At 42.4% G+C, this 24565-nt stretch overlaps 2 protein-coding genes across 2 annotated transcripts in view; one reads left to right on the top strand and one right to left on the bottom strand.

Annotated features, from left to right (window-relative positions):
* Positions 1-820: 820 nt before the first annotated feature.
* HABP2 (hyaluronan binding protein 2) lies at positions 821-24565 on the top strand. Its single transcript, XM_063163172.1, has 14 exons — positions 821-965; positions 9293-9329; positions 14189-14323; positions 15410-15517; positions 15929-16045; positions 16358-16477; positions 17123-17294; positions 17730-17818; positions 17948-18179; positions 19053-19198; positions 19537-19671; positions 21169-21314; positions 22197-22397; positions 23991-24565. Exons 1-13 carry the CDS (start codon positions 897-899, stop codon positions 22371-22373), a joined length of 1683 nt encoding a protein of 560 aa, XP_063019242.1. The 5' UTR covers positions 821-896; the 3' UTR covers positions 22374-22397; positions 23991-24565.
* Positions 23635-24565, bottom strand: part of NRAP (nebulin related anchoring protein) — a 46988-nt gene continuing 46057 nt past the window's right edge. The window contains exon 42 of the mRNA XM_063163173.1: positions 23635-24050. Within this exon, the coding sequence (XP_063019243.1) occupies positions 23949-24050 (102 nt within the window). The 3' untranslated portion in view covers positions 23635-23948. The remainder of the gene's footprint in view (positions 24051-24565) is intronic.

The following is a 24565-nucleotide window of genomic DNA, read 5'->3' as shown; positions in this document are numbered from 1 at the left end:
CAGAGCAAGGAATCATCAGAAACAAAGTTCTCTGGCATCCAAATTTCAGCATCTGCCACTGTAATCAAGCACTCACAACTGTTTCTTTCACCACAAAATCACATTCAGGACGGGAAATTTTTAAGCCCTTGGGATTTCACTGCTTTCTTCCTTATATTTCAACATGTGAACACTATTTTTATCACTTTCTGCCTTTTCATGTTCTAAACTGTCTTGGAGAAAGAATGGTCACTTCATTTGTTTTTGTGACATGCAGCACAAACAATATCTGATCAGCAAAAGTTTGTCAGCATTTCTGCTACAGGAGGTTGTTTATTCTTGCAGAAATTCTCTGATTTCCTGAGTAGCTACCATTGTTACAAATGCTTCAGCCTCAGGAGAATAAAGGTTACTCAAGAATTTAGATTTTTTATTAAAAAAAAAAAAATCCTGGTTCTCACATTAGTGGAATAAATCTTGAGGACATGAACTCTGATTCACATCTGAAATTTAGAAAATAACCAAATAACACACTTTGATGCTCTTAAAAATAATATATTATGTAACAAGATCTCAATGTTTTTCAGGTGAGAGAGAAGTAAGTATGATTCATACTTTTTTCCAATTTAAAATAATAGATGAAAGATAATTCTAATACAAGGTAAATGCTTGTTTTTATTGTTAATTTAATCTGTTCCCATCCTTGTTACTTACTGATTTGAAACATTTGCCAGTGGTCAATACAGTGATTATCTGGACAGGATGCAATTATTTGATCAGGACAATCTGTTGAACATTAAACAATATTTGAAGCATGGTTAATTATTTGCACTGAATTAGCTCAGCCTCAAAAGACTGTGACTCGTCTGAAAAATCATAAGCAAGAAGAAAAAACTAATTTCAAGAAAAAAACAAGGATGGCTAACAGTGCTTTGACACTTCAGGTTCTTCCACTGGTTATTCTCCTAGGGACCACATGTTTGGGTGTGAGTATGTTTTTATTCTCCTTTTCTTTCTGTGTGGTAGCTCTGCTGTATCTGCATTTCAGGCCACTGAGGTGACCAAGATAATGCATCATAAGAGGGGAGCCCCATGGGTTTTTTTGAAGCAGACATCTAACAGTGTCTAGGAATGGCTCTCCTGAGTTTACTGAGTGGCCACACCACTCCGGGTGGTCTGTGGTGGGGAGCATGGTCCCTCTCCTGGCCCTGGGCACTAAGAAATGCTCCAAAACCCTGGGCTGCAGCATGGGCAACTCATCTTAAAATCATAGAATGTTTTGGGTTAGAAAGCACCTCAAAGATCATCTTGTTCCAACCCCTTGGCCATGGACAGGGACATATTCCTCTAGAGCAGGTTGCTCAGAGCTCCATCCAGCCTGGCCTTGGGTATTTCCATGGATGGGGCATCCACCATCTCCCTGGGCAACCTGTGCCACTGACTCACCTCCCTCACTGTGAAAACTTTCTTCCTTATTTCCAGTCTTCATTCTGAAGGGCCTAAATGTCTGGTTAAACAGGTCAGGCAGGCCCTGCCTTGGCAGTTTTGCAAACTCTTCTGTAAAAGGTAGAAATTCCCTCAGCCATATGTTTTGAATGACTGAATTATCGTTGCTGCTAACGTGGGAGGAAGGTTAATGGCAAAATATTCAACACAGCTAGGGGTGACCAGAGCTCTGCTCTGGCAGAGCTTGATATACTTTCCTACATCTATTCATCTCCTCTTTAAAGAAGACTGGAAGAATGACTTGTAATCAAAGGAAAGTTAAAAGTCAGTTTAAAAAAAATTTCTTTTGTTCTTCCAAGCAATCAAGTAAATTTTCTCATGAAGGAATCTGAAGTTCTTTAAAACATCTGCTTTCTTAGTGACTTTTCCTATGTGTGCAGGTTCATATTTACTGAAATACATTGCAAAAATTCAGATATTGACGTGTTTAAATTGAATTCTTTGGGAAAAATATATAGTGAGGCTGTTTAATGGATTTTTTTAAAGTCTGGAATTTGAGATCAGTGATTCTCATAACTCAGTAGAGTAATTAATAATTAGTGTATTATTAATTGGTCAGTATGGATGTAGGATCTTACTGAGGGGATCAGCTCTAGGGTACTTAAATGCCAGTTTTACAGACTTTGTGGAAACCCCATCTAGTACCAATAAGCTCATCATGAATTGGGCAGTGGTAATTCATGCTCAGTTAGGAAGAAATGGGGCCAGTCTTAGACAACATGAAGTTTTGCCCAGATTCTTTCTAATGAGTCCAAAGTGTTAGATTGATTCAATGCTTGACAGTCTTAATCTGACTTTGCTTTAAAAATTGCTATGGAAAATGTAGAGTATATCTCCCCCTGCCCCTGAAAATTCATTAACATTGCTAAAATGCAAAAGCAATTCTGCTGTCACTGAAAAGCAGCACGACAGAATATTCAGCAGGCTAGTTTTTAATAAAACATGCTTTTTCTTCATAATTAATATAACAAGGTTTTCTGGCTTAGCACTTGGCATGGATCCCAGAAAAAAAAAAAAAGAGGGAATGAGTTGCCATGATGTGACCATTGCATGACAAACAAGTTATGAGAGGATATATTTGTCTTAATGATTTATCCTGAAGAAAAAGTTGCACTGAAATAGCTTGAATGAAAAGATAATAGATGCACTTTTCTGAAACCACAGAAAACACTCTAAAATTACTAGTTTAATCCTTTTCTAGAACTATCGTTTTTATTTAAATCTGTTTTTAGAAGTAATAAGATGATTAACAAATATTATTGGTGAAATATAGCAGAAATCAAACATGGGTTTAAGCAGTAGTTCATGCTGAGTCGGTGATAATCGAACAAGAAAATACTTGGACATTCATGGATCTGACAGGTTTGGAGCAGAATCCGAAAACAAAAATTTTCATTCAGTTCTTTCATACTACCTGAAAATAAACTGGTTCCATCTGCATGAATGTGTACTATTTCCATAAAAGGCATAAAGCTGCATGGTGAGCACTGAATTTCGTCCTTTACTTTAGCATCTGTGTTGCAACTGCACCAAAGATTGTCTTCAGACATGGCAGGTCTTCTTGGGTTGGGTTTTTTACCCCTGCTTTTCATTCCACTTCTGCTCAGCAAGATGCTGTAGTAGAAATGTGCCTGCCATCAAGGTACTATATTGTTAAGTATTTCTTAATTAATTTATTAATTCAAAGAGAAAGCCAAAGAACTCTGCTGCATCTGAGTCTATCCTCAGTTATCCAGACTTGTACTGAAGCAACTTTTCTGGAATGCACTCAGATTTGAATGCCATGCTTAAATGTTGTGCTGAGTTGGGCTAGAGAAGTCTGGAATAGGACAATAGGAAGTTGGATCCCACAACACTCCAGTGACAGCTCTTCCCATACACCAGCCTGCAGCTCCCACTTAGTAGTGCTCTAAAGTGATTCAGCACATGTTTGCAGGGAAAAAAAGTTATTTTTAAATCTACAGGTGTTCAGATCAGGCCTTTTCCTTGTATCAGATATCCCTGCAAACTCACCATCCCTGGCAGCAGGGAGGAAGCCTTGCAAGGGTCAGAGTAGCAGAGGTGGCTCTTCACTGAATATTTTGGGACTTCAAAAAATTGATGTCCACTTAGTTGTGATGGAAAGTGTTTTGAAATCACAAGCCTTGTCCAATCCAATAACCAAGTGCACTTAGTAGTGGAAAGGGAAGGATAAAAGTATCACATTAAGATCAAACAATTGTAAAAAAGAAACCCTTATCATAAGGGCCTATGGAGAGCTCTTGGCACTGTTGCCAGCAGTGCAGGTCTTTCCTTGCTTCAGGTGCTTGGAGACCAACATTTTGGGGTGTTCCGAAGTCAAGTCTGTCTAACATCTTTTTCTGACCCCCAAGGGATCCATTCCTGTTGTAAACCCCCTCTGCTGCTTCCCTTACCCTCACTGCAGGGCTGCACCACGCACACAGGGCTTCACTATCTGCTGTGCTGATCACTGTGAAGAGAAGCGAATGCTGCCAAGCCCTCCTGGATTTGTGGCCCATAAGGTGTAATGCCCTTCTGCAGTGCTCTCCTAAATTTGCCTGATGCAGCAGGAAAGCAACAAAGCCCTGGGAGCGCCCCCAGCTAATTTTGCACAGTGCTCTCAGAGAGGGAAGCGTTCCTCGCTGACCCCCCAAGGCAATCAGCTTATGCCCTGCAGCATGCAGGTTGATATCCCGTGTAACTAAAGGGACTTAATGACTTTGCATAAGCTTTAAGTCTAGCAGTATAACCTGCATTCCCAGGACTGGCTGCAGGAGTGTTTGATAGCACAGGCACTCTGTTGGTGTGACTAGCTGGCTCCTGCAGCCCCCTGAAACACATTTTGTAGCTTCCCTGTGCTGTGGCATCCTAGGCTGACCCCATTTTTCACCTGGGAGCACGAGTGCACTTCAATCACCAGTGAGCTTTGAAAACATCCAGCTGCTACCAGGCCACCACTCACAGAGCAAAGATTAATTTGGAAACTTTGATTTCTTGGGAAACGGGAGCAGGTAACCCCTGAGCAGAGGACCAAGCTGGTTTCAGCGGTGCCTCTGAAGGGTCTTGCTTTTTTTTTGGATGCCTGTGGGTTTTGTATGAGTAGCTACCATGGGAAAGGTTCACCACTAAATAATCAGCAAAATAAAGATTTAAGTGTGAACTTCTCTGGGTACTCTGGGACTGGTTGATAAGGAACACACCATTTAGTCTGATGCACAAATTGCAGTTCAGTGTGAAGGCAGGAGATGTCTTGTTAGAAGTGAAGAACTCAGAGGCTTTGGTGGAATCCTTTCAGAGAATGGTTTCCCAGGCTAAAAACACAACATGTGTTGCATGTGTGCTCCAGATGATAATATGCCCTGCTTTCATTATCCTGCAGCCATGGCCTTGGCTGAGAAATACAATGTCATTGCTGGAAAAGCCACTTTCCCTTGAAGTTCAAAGACTGTCACTACCCAAGATGGTTGCAGGCAAAAATCTGGCCGATTGTAAGAGCATCAGAACTGTCGATTCCCTCCTCCTTTGGCAAGCAGCCCAGACAAAGGTTCCTACTGAGAGCTGTCAGCAGGATCAAGGGGTTCACTACGAGAAGGCAGTAGCTGTGTCTGCCCTCGTGGCTCCTTCATGGCTTGTGTCACTTGTGGATGGAAGTTGATCAAATATCCATCTTCATTCTCCAGTTCAACCCCATCCCACCTCCTTCATGGCTGCAAAGCTGTGACTGCACAGATGAACAAATGAAAGCATAATCTTTGTTTTTCTGCCACAGAGGCCAGTTCATGACAAGTTGCAGGAGAATTTGCAGGACTTTATGCAATTGAGTGAAAAAGCCAATTCCTACCAATGCAGTTTCATACTGGAATTCCTGTAGTGCTTTGTTGCAGAGTCTGTGTATGTATAGTGCTAGTTTTTGTCTCTCTTGCTACTCTGTCATGCAAGCTTGAGTGATTTCACTGTTTTCTCTGGAAGTCTATTTTGCACACATATAAATTCACATCATAACCCTGAGTTGTCACCTTTTTGCTCTCCTTCTCCACCTGCTTTTGTGTTTTAGTGATTCATTTTTACTGCAATAAGAGGTAGCAATAGCAAGACACAATAAACAGTTCAATTGCAGAATGGCCCTGGCAGCCATAAATAACTTCCCTTGAATTTGGGGCCAAATCTTCCTGGGTTTGTTCAGAAAGAACTGCTAGAGATTAACTGGACATTTTTGTCTGAGAAAGAGCCATAGGATTCCATCCTGAGATAAAGCTAATGGTTCTGTCATTCCTGTTTGAATCTATTACATATCATTGGCCTCTCTTTCTTTAGGAGTTGAAATGGAAACATTGCATATATCATGTATGTGCAATGTAATTAGTACAAAATCTATTTAGCAAAATTTTGAAGTTTCTTTTTGAAGAAATGAACTTTTAGTGAAGTGCTAATCTTTACAGTGACAAAATACAACAAAGGCCAGGTGAAATTAGGATATTTTGATTTTCACAATTTTTGTCTTGGAGACCTATAAATGTAGTTGGCTCCATAGTCAGCAGTGCACTGTACCTATGTAAAATGTCCTTTCGTTTTTTTTTTTTTTTCTTTTTACTGTTTGGGGGTTGTTGTTATCTTTCTTTCTCTTTCTTTCTTTCTTTCTTTCTTTCTTTCTTTCTTTCTTTCTTTCTTTCTTTCTTTCTTTCTTTCTTTCTTTCTTTCTTTCTTTCTTTCTTTCTTTCTTTCTTTCTTTCTTTCTTTCTTTCTTTCTTTCTTTCTTTCTTTCTTTCTTTCTTTCTTTCTTTCTTTCTTTCTTTCTTTCTTTCTTTCTTTCTTTCTTTCTTTCTTTCTTTCTTTTTCTTTTTTATGAGCCTGAAGTAGTAAAATTTAAAATTGCTCTCTGCAAATTCTTCCAGCTCTGTCCCTCATCACTGCAGAACTGCTATGAACAGAATCCAGTGATTTTATTCCCTCTTGAGAGAGCACACAAAGTATCGGTGTTGAGCTGCAGCAAGGAGACCGTTTGGTGAAACCAGCCCACGGTCCAGTTTCTTCTCCCCCCGCCCCCCTTCCTTTTGTTCAAATCCTGCTCCTCCTTGGGCTCAGCGTTGCACCTCGTCGGAAGGACAAGATCCTCCTCTGCTGGCCACAAGCAATACGGCACTGCAGGCAGGAGGCCCTGCTTGCTCTGCCCCTCCTGCAGCCCCCTCCTGAACCCCCACCCTCTGCACCCCTTCTTCTTCTGTATCCATCTCTAACATCCTGCATCCCCATCCTGCATCCCACATCCTGCATCCCACATCCTCTCCTGGAGGGGATGAAGGGGAGAGCTCCAGCACACAGGAGGGAAGGAGTGAGCTCTTCCTCCTCCTCTGCTGCTCACCACCATGGCAAGCTTCAGGCCATGAGTCAAAAAGTGAAAATTTGGCCCTCTCCTGGCTAGCAGGGGTGAAATTGCTTCAAAACCAGTGTGGGCTGGTGAGTGGTCCAGGGGACCCCAGGACAGAGGAGAGAACTCTCCGTGCTGAGAAGTCAGCTCTGCCAGAGATTTTGCCCCCTGTGGCTCTGCTGCTGCAGTTTGTGACAGGCACACGAGGAGGGAGAGCTGCAGCACAAAAGGAGATGCAGGAGCCTTCAGTAAAGATTGTGTTTAACTCCTGGACTCTATGCTGAGTGCTCCAGAAGCCTTTGTTCCCAGTAATATTTATATTGTGGCAACAGAGTGCTTTCATCCAAAAGCAGGAATCAAATTCTGAGACTCAGTCACCAGCCACCAAGCCATTGCTTGCTCTGAAGTGTGATACTGTAAACCTGCACATTGATGAGGGCACCACTTTATTGCAAGAGGGAGTTTTAGGGTACCTACCTTTCTGTGGTCAGCTCTACCCATGTTTGGACAGAGCAGCAGATGAATAGCCTAGGAAAGAAAGTAGTGTAGCACAATGCTGCATCATCTCTCATCTTTCCTATTTCCTCGGGGTATGAGCATTGTGAAAGTGATCTCCACCCTATAGCTGGGGAAACTGAGGCACAGAACAGCCTGGTGCTCCTCACTCTGCCTGGGCTGAAACCCTCCAGCATTCCCTGGAGTGCCAAGGGCTGCCCCCAGTGCAGGGACAAGCTCACTCAGTCAAACCTTTCAGAGCCAAACCCTTTCCAACCCCATAAGGCAAACATGACAGCAGGGCAGCACAGAGAGCTGGAGAGTGAGATGAAATGTTTCTTGCATCATCCTGCTCCCAGTGCTTCTTCCTTGTTCTTTGCTTCATCAGATCCTCCAAAAGAGAAGAGTACACTTGCAGAGTTTGTTTTGGTCTGTGTTTATGGATGAATGCTATCACAAATTGTAAATGGAGCAATTAGACCTTTGCTTTATGTGGTCTCCATTGGGGTCTGGCAAAGGATCTGACAAATGCTGTACCTGCACTCAAGAAACATATACACCAAGGACAGAGCTTTTACAGCCTTCTCATTTACCATCATCTCCACACTCATTCAGGAGGGGCAATTGTGTGAGGATGTGTGTCCTTCCAGCTGCAAAGGATTTAGTTCTGTATGTGTGTGGCTCACTCAAATGCACCTGGGAATGGGCTCTGCTGAGTGGCTCAGGGGACATTGCTCTCATTAAAGTCAGTGGGGAAGGGGAGAACTGGAGTTTCTGTTCTCCCTGGCTCAAACACAAGAGGGATGCAAAGGCGCCTGAAGCAAAAGTTCATTTATATATTCCAGAAAACATTCACAAATGTGAATTCTGAGCTTTTTATTTTGTCCTGTTTCTTATTCGTTGCTTCTGATTCATTTGTTCTTAGTCTCAACCAGCATTATCTGAGAATGTCTTTCTTCAATGTATAATGTGCAAGTAAACAGGGCATATATTTACAACTAATTGTATCTGTAGCAATATAGAGATGCACATAATAATTGCATGTGTATGCTGTCTTTGCTATGTGTGTTAAAGTGTTAAATTGTTTGGAAATGCATTTTACTCCCTAAAATTATGTGAGGGATGAAGAATAGCACTTCAAATCTCCTTCACACCCACTGTTAGGATGTGTATCCTCACTGCAGGCAGGTAATCCTGTCCTCAGCTGGGATTTAGAGCAAGAGGAAAAGCAAACGGAAATTGTCACGCTGGGGATGCGTCCTGGTGTAAAGTCAGTGCCTTTCCTTTCAGACGAACCTCACTCACACTCTTCAAAGGCTAAGAGCTGTTTTCCTTCTTCTTCTGTTCCCTTTTGTTGCTTGCCCTTGATCATGAGCCAAACAGGAAAGGCTGGAGCCCCACGTTGAAGGTGGGACACAGAGTGCCAGAAATATTCTCCTACATCCAAAGATTGTTAACAGCCTTCCAGCTCAGGGGTCCAGGTCCCACTGGGTGCACCAGGTGTAAGGTGCTGGGCCGTGCTGCACTGCCCAACATCCACTCTGCCATGCCCAGGCACCTCCCAGCCTCCAGCTTTGGCAGCCAGCTGGAGTGTGGCCTCTGTCAGCATCTCAGAGAAGTTGGACAAATAATCAGTGTGCCACCACCTCATAAGCAAAGAGAAAACTTAACCCATTCAGGTCATGTTTGCCCCAAATCAGACCAGCCCAGCAGCTTAGGTGGTATTCTTGGAAAAGCCAGTCCTCTCTGGTGGGTTGTTGACATTTTGTTACCTTTTTGAAAGAGCTCCAAAAATCTAGGTCAGTTGGCTCCAAAGTGTGGGGGGGAATAGCCTTATCTGGATGTGCAACATTAGGGGCAAACAGAACTTTGTACTGTAAGCAAAGCTCCGTGCTGGTTTCTGTTTTAACCAGAAAATGACTCTCTGACCTTTATTGTCTCATGCAGGCTACCCATTCTTCCCTCTGGGCCAACATGATGGAAGGTAAGTGGTTTCAGTTTCATCATTTCAACTTCTGCCTGCCACAAAACTGAGAGGCTGGCAACCTGCTTCATCAAGACCCTTTCCTAGTGCCCAGTGCTGAATTATTTTAACTTCATGAAGAGCCTTGTTGTGCTTAAAATATGGTCTGTGATCAAGTAGAAAGTCTGTTTGACTTTGGACAAGTAATATGGTGAGTGCTTTCAGACCTCCATGTGTGCTGCAGGAGACAGCAGTGCATCATGTCCCAGCCAGGAGTGTGTCTGACACACTGCAAACAAAAACAGAGGTACAGCAGCAGTACCAACATACAGCTGATCCCAGGGTTCTCCTGGACCACACCTGCAATTCTCAATTCTGTCCCAAACCATGACTTTTCTGCCACTCTCTGCCTTCCTGTGCTTTGGGGACCAGTAGGTGACAGTGGCCCATGGTCTGGAGGAGAGGTCATGGTGCTGGGCTGCAAACCTCACAGAAGGATGAACAAAGACCATAGTTGGGGATCAAAACTGGAGCTCAAATAAATGAAGGCTGACTTTCCCCTGCAGCATGCAGCTAACTGTGGAACTTATCTCTGCAAGGCTTTGCCCCAAGTGCTAGAAGATTCAGAAACAAGCCCATGCAAGTAAAAATCGTTAAAGGCTGTGTCGCATTAAGATGTTGATAAGGGAAAAGCTGTGATGAATATTGTGTGAGGATGTGTAGGATGTTTGAGGATTTGTATATCCTTTCACAGTCTATGTGGGCCATGTAGAAGATTATGGTTTTATTAAAAAGTTCCGTATTTTTGCAGGTAAGCCCTGCTCTTTCTTCTCTTGATTTCAATGTCTGAGTTTATAATGCATATCTAATTAAATGTCACAATAATTTTGCTGATTTTCCTGCAAAAAAATATGGTGAATGTTAGTATACCATTATTCATCTGCATTCCTGTTCATTTCAGTAGTATTTGGGCTTTCAGGTTAAACCAGAAATCTTATCTCTCATACAGCAGTGCCCAAATCAATGTTGCTGTTTTGTGTGTAGAAAACAAATTTCCAAATCATTTTTATGTCTGAGCTCAGTATTTGGGCTCTGCAAATATTTGATCACAGTCATGCACTTGATTCAGGGTTACACAGCCTTGTGCAAACTGGTTGATCTGCCTTTTGATGGTAGCTTTAACAATTTCTTAACTCATTCCCTGCCTTATGGTGTATGGTCCTTACATCTGTCCCCCCACTGTTCCCACAATCTTCTTCTCCCCATCCCCCTTAAAGTTTCCACTCCTTCAGCCATCACGATTCCCCTTCACCTGCATCCATCCCTCTGAGGAAAAAAGTGCTGCAAAACTGCTTTTAAGTAACAGCCACAAAACTATTTGAAAGGCTTTCTGGCTTTGTTGTTAGCTGGTCTCCCTTCTTTCTGAAGCTGCAGCTACTCCCAGCCACAGCTTGCTTGGAAGGGAGGAAATACTGTGAGGTCTCATCTCTGCAGAAGTAAATGGGGAATATCTCATTATTTAAAATACAGTCAGGATTTCAGCCTCATAAAAATAACACTGCAATAATCTCAGAGCTGGGGACAAAAAGTATTTAGGGGGGTGGTAGGAAAACTCATCCTGCTTAAATTAGGCCAGATTTCAGTCAGTCTCCAGAGGTTCAGAGAGCTTGAATAAATGCTGGGTACTTTCTGGCACTCTTGATGTGTGTTGGTAATAGGCTTTAACTCTGCACATCACTCATCTTGACAACTGCAGTCCAACAAAGTTACCTCGCAATTCAGGTCACCCGATGGCATCCTAATGCATCACTTTCCCACTTGGAACATTAGTCATCACTTGATCCAGGGAAGGTTTTGAAACCAGTGTGACTGTCGGCGTTGGGGTATCTGTTCTCTCCGTAACAGAGAGCCCGTGTCAGCTAATGAACAAGGGGATATTGATCAGAAATCCATCGCTTGATTGACAGCTCTTGGCAATGTGAAAAACTGCAGATGAAAGCTTGCACAGTTTAAAAGATCACCCAGACCTCAAAGCTGATTTGAAGCTTTAAAAGTCAATCTCTGTCTATCAATTACGGGGGGATTTTTTGTACTACACAGAGGAAAGTTATTCTTTGAAAATTTGCATGCAGGATGTCTAATTTAATTTCATGTAATAGTCACATTTCAGTGACAAATGTCAGATCACTGCTTTTTTAAGCATGTTAAGGTTTTCCAGCACTTACAAAGAACGAACACTCTGATTTAGTAATATGTTTAAATCAACCAGTGTATCAGACTTTGTGCTTTAATTATGTGCTCAGATAAAAAAAGTGTTGTTTTTACTTTACTAAACCTATGGCTTGTTATGAATAATTTAAAAATTTGGAATGGGAGCACTTCTTAAATAAGAGATGTGGAAGCCAAATAGTTATTTAGTGTCAAAACAGTGATAAATAAGAAGACATCTCTTAGTTTGATATCATATGCCCCAGTGAGGGTTTTCTGGTCTTTGTTTTTCATTGCTCCATGCAGCTGGAGCAGCTGGGAGATGGGAAATATCACTCATGTGACCTGTAGGAGCTATGTCTGTGTCTCAGTTTCATGAAGAGGGATAGCAATGGGGAAAGCAGGGACACTGGTCATTTCTCAGATCTGCTGCACTCTTACATTGCCTTGGCTGGTCTCCTAGGTAGTAGCCTCAGCTTCCTGACTCCCATATCCACATGGGGGACAGGGTACCCAAAAGGCTTTGCTCATGTCTTCTGAGCCCTTTCCACATGCACCCTGAACTCCATTCCTTGGCCATTAAATTTCTTGTAATGGTAATGCCAGCCCTTGAGGGTTTTGCCCAGGGTTGCCTGCTTTACCTCAGCCCTGGCTACCTGAAGCTGCCCTCCTCAAGGGCAGCTGGGTGCCAAACTCAGCAGGTGTGCTATAGCCTCTCCCAAAACTGCCCCATCAGTGCACATGGGGGATTGTGCCCCCAAACCTTGTGAATTACATCTTGGCCATCTTGTTTACAGAACAGCTGAACTTAAAAATCATTCATAACCTGTCAAGTAATTACATAAGTATTCTTAATAAATGACTAATCTGTTGCTGAGAAATCATGCCAAACGAAAGTCAAATGACAGTAGTGTCATTTCTTAACAACACACACAGAGCAGTTGGCTTAAAAACCAGGGTAGATTATTCTGCAATGGCTTAGCTATTTGCCCTCATTCAGGGCACTAATTTTTCCTCTGTTGACTCAGGAGAGTCCTCTGTAAAGCATGGTGGCATGTTTGCACTGCGCCTTTCGCAGCCGTTGCTCCCCTGTTCATCCTTCATAACTTTAAGCAGGTATATTTTTCCATAAAAAAGGATACCCCATCCTTCAGACAGCATCTGTGGAATAAAAGCCAGAATGCCCCTCTAAGATTCTGAAAATAAACAGGGCATAAAAAATCAGACTACTTCAGACAGTTCCCTCAACCTCAAGTCGTTTGCAAAATCTCCTCTCCAACAAAGTGAACTTGGAGGCTGCATTTCAGGCAAAACTTCCTTTTTGTTTTTCTTCCTTAACTACATCACATTAATTTTAATTTTTTTCAGTGTAGACAATGTCCTTATCTTTCAGCGAGATCCTTCTGTTCCTCAGCAAGGCGTACACTTCTGCAACACTTGCACATAGTCGAGACTCGGCTCCTGTGGAAATAATGAGCTGAGGAAAAGGAGTCTTGACTTGACATAGCAATAAATGAGGTGAAACTTTCCTCTATTTTTTTTTTTTTTTTTGTGAGAAACGAGAGTTGGCATGTAGGAAAAAAAAAAAGAGAAGAAAAAAAGACGGTTCTATTTTAATATGAAATATAAAACACCCATTGTACAAACGTGGAATTTCTTTCTTTTTTTCAGAAGCAAAGAAAGAATAAAGATAAAGGCTGCAAGTGAACGAATGAGGAGAGAAAACTAAGATAATGCAGTCGATAATCAGTTCAAGGCAGAGCATTATCCATGGGGCCATCGGTCCAGCCCTAGGGGAGAGCTTTTTAAAATGTCTCTGTACGTAGCTTAGCTTTGCTCATTACCATAGTTTGTCTTTGAAACACTGGAGTGGCTTCCACTGGCAAGAGCTGTACCTGTGGCAGGAGCCGCCAGTCCACTTTAATCAAACACCCCCTGTGTGGTTGGCAGAGCCGCGCTCCCTGCAGGGTCCATGAGGGCTCCGGCCCCTGTAGGCCATAGCTGCCGAGGCAGGGATGGGCTCCTCAGCCAGCACATGGCTGCAGTGCCAGGCCCTCACTGTCAAAGGCTGCTTTGTGGGTGAGAAGTCACAAACTCGTGCAGGTGGATGACTCTGTCCCCCCAATTGCTCTTGGGATGGGACTCTGTCCCCTCACACAGCAGGGCCTCCATGCTGGGGAAGGCCCTGCCTCATTCTCTGCAGCAGCGGTGATAGTCAGCAAAGCAGCTGGACAAAGAAAATCCCTTCTTCTTATAGGAGCCTAAATCTCTTTTTGTGCTGGTGCCAGCCTTATGGTCAGTCCTGGCTGTGGTACCACACTCCTTACGCCTTTGCCTGGAGACCTGGCCTGCATTCCCTCTGGGGCATCCTGGCTGTCACCACCGGAGCCAGCCGGGCAGCCAGAGCCCCAGTGCCCCTCAGGAGCATCCTCGAGGGCAGCACTGGGGCCAGCTGTGCTCAGGTGAGCTCTGTCTATGCCAAGGAAGAGCTGAACAGCATCTTTGGTCCTCAAGATGGTTACTAAACCCACTGACATCCGAAATCAGCTGAAAGGGAAAAGTACTGTCCATCTCAGGGATAACTTCTTTCACAACTTGTCTGCTTCCAATTTTAATTCCTGTTCCAGTTTTAATCCTCTGTTCTTTCACTCTCTTCTCACCCCTCCCTGCAGATGAGACTGAGGACTATGAGAACTACGAGAACTACTACTATATAGAAGCAAATCAGGACACCAACCTCCAGCAGGAGCTCTCGGAGGAATTTAGCTGGATGGAGAAATCTGTAGGCGACTTCACTTACAGGAGAGGTACCTGTCACGGGTGGGCAGGAAGGCAAGGAAGGGGTAAAATCTCAACCCTGTGCTTGAAGCATGAGTGTGGCAGGCCTGGCTGCCAGCCTGCTCTCGAAATGCCTGCATCAAAGGGATGAGTTAGGAGAATTGTTTGCAATGTTCTTCTTTGTATTTCCCTTGTAAGGATCCTGTGTTTTATCTCCAGGTTTCACAGGGTGGATTCTGATCATGCAGAACATTTCTGATTGCTACTACAAAAAAGCACAGACTTATTTGTCTATAGACACAGTAAGATGTAATTGCTGTTTTCATGGGATATATGTTCTGTATTTATGCTAGGAACCAAATGTAGAGCAGGTTTTTTCTTTTTTTTTTTTTTCTTCTTTTATCAGTTGCAGAGGTTTTATTTCATTTTCATTTTTTGTTTTGCTAAACTTCAGGAGAAGAGGAAAGGATGCTAGAGATTGCTCAAGGGACTCAAAAGGGGAGGCAGGGAAGTTGCCTGTAACACTCTCCCAGTTATCCCCTGGTACAAAGCAGCAGAGCTGACTTTGGGCTGTCTCCAGTACCAATTGCTCCTGGCAGCCTGAACTGCAGTAGAGATGTTATGCACAACGTAAGGAGCAGCACATGAGTGACTTTAGCATGTGCCAGCTCCCTTTAGGCAAGAGCCACACAGAGGTTTGGTAGAGTGCAATGGTAGTGGTGGCTTTTCCAGAGGAGATTTAATGCTATGTTCTAAACAGGACATTGCCAAATCCACATCACTCCAGACTCAGTCCATAAAGGCAGACTCAGTCCAGAGACAATGCCACAGAGACAAATCTATCTCTGATCAAAGGAAGGAACTTGCCCCATTACAACTCTGTAATAGGGGGGTAGAGGATGTCCAGACCCAAAGCCATGAGCCACTGCAGCTTGGAATAAACTCTGCAGCAACTCATACCACTCCTGTGGGTGCTGAGTTGATGCACAAGCACAGCACTTGTTACAGAGGATGCTGTGCCCAGGAAGACAGACTCTGACAACCACAAAATGCAAGAAGAAAGAGCAGGTGATGAAGGTTGAGATGCTGAAAGATCTCCATCCTTACCTCTACAGACTCATGCTACTCCAGCCCCTGCAAGAATGGTGGTACGTGTGAAGCCAAGGGAAGTGACTTCAGCTGTCACTGCCCCAAGCCATATGGTGGGACTACATGTGAAAAAGGTAATGCCTCTTTTGCTAACCTAAAGTCCTCATTTTGGCAGGTAATGCTACTGTTGCAACTTTATAAACCCGCTGTTTGCTGAGCTGAGTGCTCGAACAGCCCGGAGCACTCATGTCCATAGCTCTTAGGACCTCATCCAGGCCAAAGTCTGTCTAAAGAGCATCCAGTGAAATAAACTTCAGGAGTGCAGAGAGTGCTCCTCTATGCCCTGCAAGGTGGGCAGTGGGGAGCTGCTCATTGGTTTTTTGCCATAGATGCTGCGAACAAGAAGTGAGACCCAGAGTCCACATCTGCCAAATGAAAGCTTCCTTAGAGCATCAAGGGAAGGCACCTTCCTGTGATCCCTGCAAGGGCACAGCTCCTGTGCACACACAAATGCTGATGATGTACTTTATGTGTGTTTTCCACAGTGGAGGACATGTGTCTGGAGAAGAACTGCCACTTTGGTGACTGCCTGATTACATTAACAACACCCTATTTTAAGTGCAGCTGCAAGCCTCCCTACAAGAGACCCTCCTGCCAGCGTGGTGAGCGCTCAGCTGGGCACAAATTGTGGTGGGGACAGCACCATGGCCAGTCTGCAGTGGGAAATCACTCACTGCAGAGGGTGGTCCTGCCCTAGAAATGCTGCTGCTCCCATCCATCACTGGCCAGTGATGAGTTATGCTTGTTTTGCAGGGTGGTGGTTCAGTCATTGGTAAAACCCCCAGAGATATGTGTTTTACAAGATTTCATGAGAACTTAAAGCCAACAGGCTGAGTGGGAGCTCTCCCCAGTGAGAGTGTCTGTGTAGTGTTCAGCACATTGACAAGGCTGTTCTGTGTTTTCCACATTGGCAGCATCCAAACAGTGCAGACCAAACCCTTGCAAAAATGGAGGCACCTGCATACGGAACAGATACAGATCAAAATTCACCTGCAAGTGCCCTGAACCTTTCAGAGGGAGATTCTGCGAGATCGGTATGTCACAGCCCCTCAGGGGGAGGAGTGAACCTCCAGGGAGCAGGGGCTGCTTCCCCCTGCAGCCAGACCAGCTGATGCTATTGCTGCAGCATCCTGTGGTGACCTCCTGTCACTGCTCCAAGAGCCTGACTACACCGGGGCACCGGGGACCTTGGAGAGAGGGTTAGGGGAAGAGGCTGACTTCTGCTGCTGCTGCTGGCAAAGGGGCTTGAAAGAGTTCCCATCTTGGTGTTTTCTAAGTGTGCTTTGGCAAGGTCCCACTGGTGCATGGTTAGTGAGGTCCAGAGGTCCTCAGAGGTTATACATCACAAAGAGAAGAAATGTCAGGATTTCCTTAAACATTCAAAATCTGATGTAGTGAAGATGCCTGCCTGTTTGCCTGTGACTCCCCAGGCTGAGGGGACTGCTTCTGATGAGTGACATTTAAAGTCAGTCAAGGTAGAAGATGGACAGATGTTGGGATATTATTCTAATTTCTGGCCTGTGCACAATAAGGAACATAATTACTTGGTCCAGTAGGTACTTTTGATCCTCCATAAAATGAATGTACGACAAGGAAGGGAAGGAAGAGGAACCACTTTGAGCAAGGAACAACACAAAAGTCATTTTCATAAGTTCATTTCAGTCATTTTCTTTCTACAGGACCAAATGATTGTTATGAAGAGGACTCCTCTACTTACAGAGGTAGAGTGAACCAAGCAGAAAATGGCAGGACCTGCCTGCACTGGAATTCCCACCATCTCTTGGACCATCCTTTTAATGCCTTTATGGAGGATGCTGACACACATGGCATTGGTGAACACAACTTCTGCAGGTAATATTTTGAAGACGCATCTGTAGAGGTCTGTATCAAAGAGATCCTTGAGGACAAACTGCTCATGAATTTGAGAAACTAATGGTGTTAAAATCTTGCATCTTTTTAGACACTACCTGCCCATAAAATACCAGAATGTTAGAGATACCTTCTCTAATCATGCTGATATGAGGCTTCCAGAAGCTGCCCTCTTTGTTTTGAACCAGTCCCACATTTTTCTTATGGCTAATATAGGGAGTAGACATGGCAATAGTAATATGGCAGTACTGTATGCCTTGCTCAGGCATCTTCTTTGTCAATCTTATGAAATATTATCTTTTGTTGATCTCCCATATGGGAACATGAAGCTTCTCCCTTAGAATCCTCAGCTCCTTCACTAGTTTCATGGAGATTTCCCCATTCCTGCTGGCTGATTCTCTCAACTGTTCCCTTCAGGAATCCTGATGAGGATGAAAAACCCTGGTGCTACATCAGGAAAAATAATGAAGTGGATTGGGAATACTGTGATGTTTCACTCTGCGCAGGTAAAGAATTAGAATCAAGTGATTTGGTAGCACATAGGTGGTCTAGAGCAGTAGGGGACTCCCTGCTGCTTAACTCTTCCAGTCTGATATTAACTCTGCATTATACATCTGCTGTCTCTTCCAATGCAGCTGAAGAGACCCCAACAGAACCCCCTACAGACCCCCCTGAAGTATTCCAAACATGTGGACAACCAGAAGTTCGTAGGACACTCAAGAAGATCTATGGTGGATCCAAGGCTACACCTGGAAAACATCCCTGGATGGCATCTCTGCAGATACAGACTCCAGATGGGAATAAACATTTCTGTGGTGGAGTGCTAATTAAATCATGCTGGGTTCTTACTGCTGCACACTGCCTTGAGTAAGTGCATGTCCTATCATTAGGGTAGACAAATGTATAAAAATCGGGATAGCTAGTAAAGGCAGTTTGGTATCAAAATTATTTGCAATCAAATTAATTGCTGGGAGTCAAATTGAAAGGAAAACATATATGTGGACAGAAAAAAAATAATACATGCATAAAAATGTTTATATACTTGAAAATGGTGCTTGCTGAAATAACAAACTTAGGCACCACTTAAATAAAATGAGCTGCAAAAAGTTGTGTGACAGGAAAAAAGGAGGAAAGTAGGAAGATTTTGCAATGTGTAAAAGAAGAACTCTATGCAAACCTCAGGAGATATTGGGATGCCATAAGCAACATCACCTATTACATCAGAATTAAGTTCTTCAAAACAGTCAAAATATGTGTGTAGCTTTAATTTTTTTCTGTGTCAGCTAGCTTAGAATACTACATTTCCTCCAACATTTGTGTTGAATCAGTTGGAAACCACCACCCTAGTAAACAGGTAAATTACACACTGGAAATAATTTAAATATACTCAGACACTGGCAAGCAACTCTACTGCCATGGCTACATGAGCTGCCTCTCGTCATCACTGCCACAGTAATAGACTGTGTGCATGCTGCTACTCTGCCCTAAAAGGGAAAGAAAATCAGCTTAATTACAGCTGATTGCAGGTTAAAATCACTTTATTTCATGACTGCAACAAGTTAAGAGAACATGCATTTTCCAATACCACTACTTTCCTATCTAAGCCTTCCTATAATGATTTTAGGAAATCTTCTGGCCAAGCTTTACAATAGAAAGAAATATCTTGAGTTCCTGTTACTAAAAGTGCACCCCCACTGATAAAAAATGTCCGTACATAAAGAACTTTTTTTTTTTCCGCAGAAACCTAGAAACAAAGATCCAAGTAGCCCTTGGCAAACAAAACCTCAAGAAGAAAGAGGATCATGAGCAAATATTTGATGCAGTGGAAGTAATTTTACATGGCAAATACAGAGAGGAGACGGGTCGTGCCCTATACAATGATATTGGTAAATCCTTTATTTGATACTCACATGGCTCACCTCCAACCTTTGTTGTTTGAAGTGCCTCTCTCCCACCAAAGTGAATGTAAAATTCTCATTGATGCTATGCTCTGCAAATAATCAGGCCAAATTTTGACTTAGACCCGCTTGAATCTCGGGATGTAAATTGTGATGGGCAGGCAGAAGTCACTGCTCAGGAGGAGCCAAACAATGGGAGCAGGTCCAGCATAGGGGGGCAAATGGGATGCTGGGTTTATGCAGCTTGGCATGGTAACAACTGCTCACAATAGTTAGGGATCAAAATTAGCTCCAAATATTTTTGTAATTGTTTATCTCCTCTCCAGCACTGCTTAAACTGCAGCCTGTTGATGGTTACTGTGCAGTGGAAACAAAGTATGTGAAAATAGCATGTCTCCCAGACTTCTTCCTTCCTGCTGGGACTTCCTGCTTCATTGCTGGATGGGGTGACACAGAGACAGGTACTTGTGGGCTAACTGGATTTTGGTGGGTACTCTAGTGGCATGGTGGGCTGCTACTTCCAGTAGCAATTTCCAGACACAAATGAGGATCTAGACACTGGTGAAACCAAGACAGGGTATTAAAAAATAAATTCAGCTAAGCCATGCCACACAAATTACTCATTAGCAGAAATCTCTAACTGCTAAATCAACCAAACCTGTTAGAATTCTGATAAGATGCCTGATGAATTTTTTAGCCTGCCATCCAACTCTCCATGTCATGGTTTTATCTGAAGCCAGCTACAGAAGCAAGGAAGTATCAAGAGAGGCTATCATATAGCTTGTGTGTTTCAAGACAGCACCAAGAAAGACGGGAATTTTCACATGGTTTTCCAGCCCATTGGGTAGGATAAAGCTTTTTGGAAGCAGCATCTGGACCCTCAGATGTACTGAAAAATAAAAAAAAATTTCCAAGCTTTTCAAGTTCAACCAGCTCTATCCAAAAACCTTTCTTGCCCATGGTAAATCCTAATGGGAGAAATTTTTATGCTTAAAAAATGATAATGGCAATTTTCTGAAAGATGCATTTTCTCATGTTCTGATTGATATTTTGCTGTGAAGCAGCAGAAGGAAAACCTGTCACTGAGGCTGCAGTAGGTGTCCTAGTGCTTAGTGACTGAAACAGCCTAATACAATTCATGAGCTTCACATAACTCCCATTGAAGTGCACAAGAGACAAGTGTGTTCATTTGATCAGAATGCACCAACAGAATTTAATGGACTTTTTTTAAAGCTCCAAATAAAGTCTCTCTTAAAAGGGTAAGGGGGATTTTATGGCTTTTCCCCCCAACAAAGAATATCAAGTACCCTGTACGTGTTCAAACTAAATGGCTCCTTCTATGAGGAGAGCTATTATTAGCATTTCAGGAAATCACTGCAGAAATGGAATATTTCCTGAAACTCAAGCAGAACCAAACTTATAAACCACCTTTAATTATCTACAGATGTAGTACTTTGAAACTAAGGCTATTGCCTTTAGATGTCAAGTTATGTCTTTAGATTCACTGTAATTAATCATTGCCCTTAAATATTGTATGATTTTCAGTTTTCATCTGTTTCATTAGCTTGCATGTTAAAGCATCTAATAGAACCAGTCTGAGAAGCACTGAGCAGCTCAAAGTCCCACGGGGACCTCTGGGAGCTGCAGAAAACCAGCACCTTGGAAAAGCAGGATTACACAGAGAGAGCTGATTGGAACCAAATTCTGAATACCTGACTTAACTTTAATTTAGACAACAACGCTGTCCTGACTGAAACTTCATGCTCCAGCTCATTGGAAGCACATTATTTCAGCCAGATAGTTTGTTCCTTCCCAGGCTAGAACATGCATCATCCCCCCTTCTCTTCCCCCATCCCGTTTTTTTGACCAGCAAGCTTGCATTTTGAATAAAAGACAAATTTTGAATATGACAGGAATGAGAAGAAAGTGACTCCATTTTTTTGGTGCACATCCCATAGGTGACCCATCCAATCAGCTGTTAGACGCCAATGTCAGGCTGATTTCACAGAGGAAATGCAATGAACCCAACTTACATCAAGACAAACTGGATGACAGCATGTTTTGTGCAGGACGTCTTCGGAAACCCGGAATTGATTCTTGTCAGGTGTGTGGCTTTTTCTGTATTTAAACACTATTTTTTTGTGTGTGTAAAGAGTCAGGCTGTGCAGAACTTTGGCAATGTGCTGCATATGTACCTGTTCTCACATCAGTGTATTTCAACAGCCTTTCTGCAATACTCTTGAGCTGTACATCCTTAGAGCTAATATTGCCAGTGTCACCTACAGGCAGATCTGTGGAATCAAGATACTTCTGAGGCAGTTTGTCATAATAACATGAAAACTTGCTCCTTTTGTTTTTCCTCAGTTTTGTCATGGCCTCTACCTTGACTGCCAATTCTAATCTGATTTTCACTATCAGAGCTAAGATTGCAAGGAGTCAGTATTGATGTTTCTCTTTATTACAGCTAACACAAATGTGAAACAAGTTCACACTTATACCATTGAAAGGTAGGAAACAGTTTGGACAACAGTTCCTAAGGTGAAAATTACCACTGTAAAGCATATTTTGCAATAGAAATCAGAAACAAAACAAACAAAAAAAAAAAAAAAAAAGGCAAGTAAGCAACTCAGGCTATTTTGAGGAGTGTGAGACAGCTTGGGTTTTCATTAATGCCAGGGATCCCATCTTTATCTTTCTGAGTTCAGGCTCTGAATTCCTGATACTTTCATGCCTGGGAAATTTCATGTGATCTTGTCAGATTTATGTCACAGACTGGAAAAAACTTAAAACTTACAGCCAAAAAGTCTGGTATCATTTGACCTGGTCACAGAACTGCAAGTCCACTTAGGGGCTAAGCAGCATCTGATGGTACATCTGTCAGAAAAAAACCATCATTACAGCTTCAAAGTCTTGTGATGAGAGAAGCATTCTGATTTTCGTTACTATTTTGCTTCATGCTTTGAACATGTGTGCTTTCCTTCCTCAGGGAGACTCTGGAGGCCCACTGACTTGTGTAGCAAATGGCTCCTACTACGTATATGGCCTTGTGAGCTGGGGAGAGGGATGTGGGTTAAAAAACAAGCCAGGAGTTTACACCCAGGTGACAAAATTTGCCAGTTGGATTAACGCTGTAATTCAGGATTCATCAAGGTCACGTCAGTAGGAGAGAGCTTTGGAATGACAAATGGTAAGTAAGATTGAGAGTTTTACTCATTCCCTAAATGCCTCATCTTTGACAAAAAATATGGCTGATATTTTCTCATGGCCTACATGGGGCATCCTACATCACCATCTTGAAAATAGCCTTAAGAGTGTTAGCTAGAATGTCAGTGACAGTTTTTCTGTTGTGGGCTTTGAAATAAGCCCACATTTTTTAGCTGAGCAGATTAGAAAGTAAAGCTACTCCATTTCTTCCCCAAACAATGAAAGGCCCTGATATGTTTCTAGATCTGCTTTTCAAGCTGTGAAAATTCTCCCAGCTCAGCTGCTGCCAGACATTTCCTCTTCTCCTCATGCTCCTCTCTAAGGTGTGTTTTTTCTCCACTCATTGAACCCTGACACCTCAAAGCTATCAGTGTGTGCTCTTAAAGCCAGTACCATTTTTCACACACATAAGAATCACCATGGGGCTGAGTTTGCAAAATTGCAGCCATTGGAATTTCCTGAGGAGAGAGGATCAGTCAGGATAATTATTTTTAAAAGCCTTTTGTGAGTAAATAACTACAAATTTTATTAGTGATGCATTTCATATTGATAAACCAAACAAACTTTCAGAACTAGAATCACCCACTTTATTCCTGACTAGAGAATAATGACATGCTATGCTCCAGATCTACAATGATTTTTATGTCCTTAACCAGTGAGAGCTAGTAGTACTAAATGCTACAAAAAATCTGTCTAAAGTCATTGGATAATTTGAGAGTTCTCATAAGATGTACCTGTCAGATTGTGTAACTTTTGCCCAATGATTCTGCACAGAAATTTGAAAAACAGGGATTGTTATTAAATGAGGATATAAAGAACAGACTTGTTTGTGAAGAGTCAATTTCTTAAAATAGTGATGTCATTCTCACTTGAATTCCAGGGTTTACAACCTTCTCTAAGCAGCTACCTAATCTGTCAATAGCTGCAAAGAGCAATTCTGAGTTTTTAGTACTGCAAAGAGTAATTCTGATTTTTTACTTGGGAAGATTTGGAAAAAAACTGAAGAACTGACTGTGACCTGAATACATCCTGATAGTCTAGAACAGATTCCCTGAGCCTGCTAGAAGGCCTGCCTTTGGCAAGTCAGTGATAACTTTTCTCCCACTGGCCTTTGACTCGTTCATCTCTTAAACCACCTGAATTGTGCTTTTTTACTCCCTTAGGTCAACGGTGTCAATATTCCAGGAACATAAAAATCTCCAAAAATTACAAACATGGAATAAGAGTCACCTGATTTATTAATTATAAATTATTTAATATTCTACCATCCATGATACAAAGCTGAGCCTGCCAGTCATCTAGTACTAATTTCATTTACAGCTTTAAATAAATAGCAGAATCTGTAATACATTCAGTGAGAAATCACAAAGTATCCACACAAAATTAAAAAGATCAGTTATAAATTGCAATGTTTTGGTTACCTCTTAAAACAAAAATTCTTATATGCCATCTATTGTGTTTCACATAAACCTGAAAAAGCTACAGGATTTGCAGGACAAGATGAAAATCTATTTATGTTATGTCATGTTTCTGTTTACTTCTGATAAAGCTGCATTTGCCTTCTCTTGACTTGCAGAATTTCTGAAGCATCAGGATTGACTCCAGCTTGCTGAGATCCTTCTGTCCCCAACTGGTCCTGTAAAATCACAATCCAAAAAATTGTGAAACCTGCCAGTGGATAGGGGAGGGCTTAAACGATTATTCTATGACAGTATTTTCAGATTAAAAATTACACAACTGGCAAAAAATAGAGGAAAATCTAAATCACTGTTCTGCAGAGAGCGGATTTCTGCTGTGGAGAAGTGCAAAAAATGGACCTGTTCATGTAAGTTAGATACCTCACATACCAAAGGACAAAATGTGCTCAAGTCCTGGTTTCTGTTTTGAAATAAGAAGCAAACCAGCAAACACCTGAGTTCCACATGGACTGCACACCTGTAGATTTCCCTGGGACCATCATTATCTTACCTTTGACTTATGAAGATACTGCTACTACTCTCAGTGGCTCCCACTGCCTCCATTACTCAACCATAGTTTTCACTTATTTCCTGAGTAGCTTTTCAGATGGGAATGTAAATCATGGGTATGTACTGTTTCTCTTGGTCTGGATTTCTTACCAAAGTTAATAATTAAATGATCAAAATATTTGAA

This window comes from Melospiza melodia, chromosome 9 (assembly GCF_035770615.1).
Source record: "Melospiza melodia melodia isolate bMelMel2 chromosome 9, bMelMel2.pri, whole genome shotgun sequence".
Lineage (NCBI taxonomy): Eukaryota > Metazoa > Chordata > Aves > Passeriformes > Passerellidae > Melospiza > Melospiza melodia.
The sequence above is the reverse complement of the archived record's forward strand: the minus strand, read 5'-3'. Positions and strand labels throughout refer to the sequence as shown.

Coding starts and splice junctions, on each gene's coding strand:
- HABP2 (XM_063163172.1), top strand. CDS start 897: ATGGCTAACAGTGCTTTGACACTTCAGGTTCTTCCACTGGTTATTCTC. Junction 17,295..17,729: donor GGTGAACACAACTTCTGCAG/GTAATATTTTGA, acceptor TGTTCCCTTCAG/GAATCCTGATGAGGATGAAA. Junction 18,180..19,052: donor ACTGCTGCACACTGCCTTGA/GTAAGTGCATGT, acceptor TTTTTTCCGCAG/AAACCTAGAAACAAAGATCC.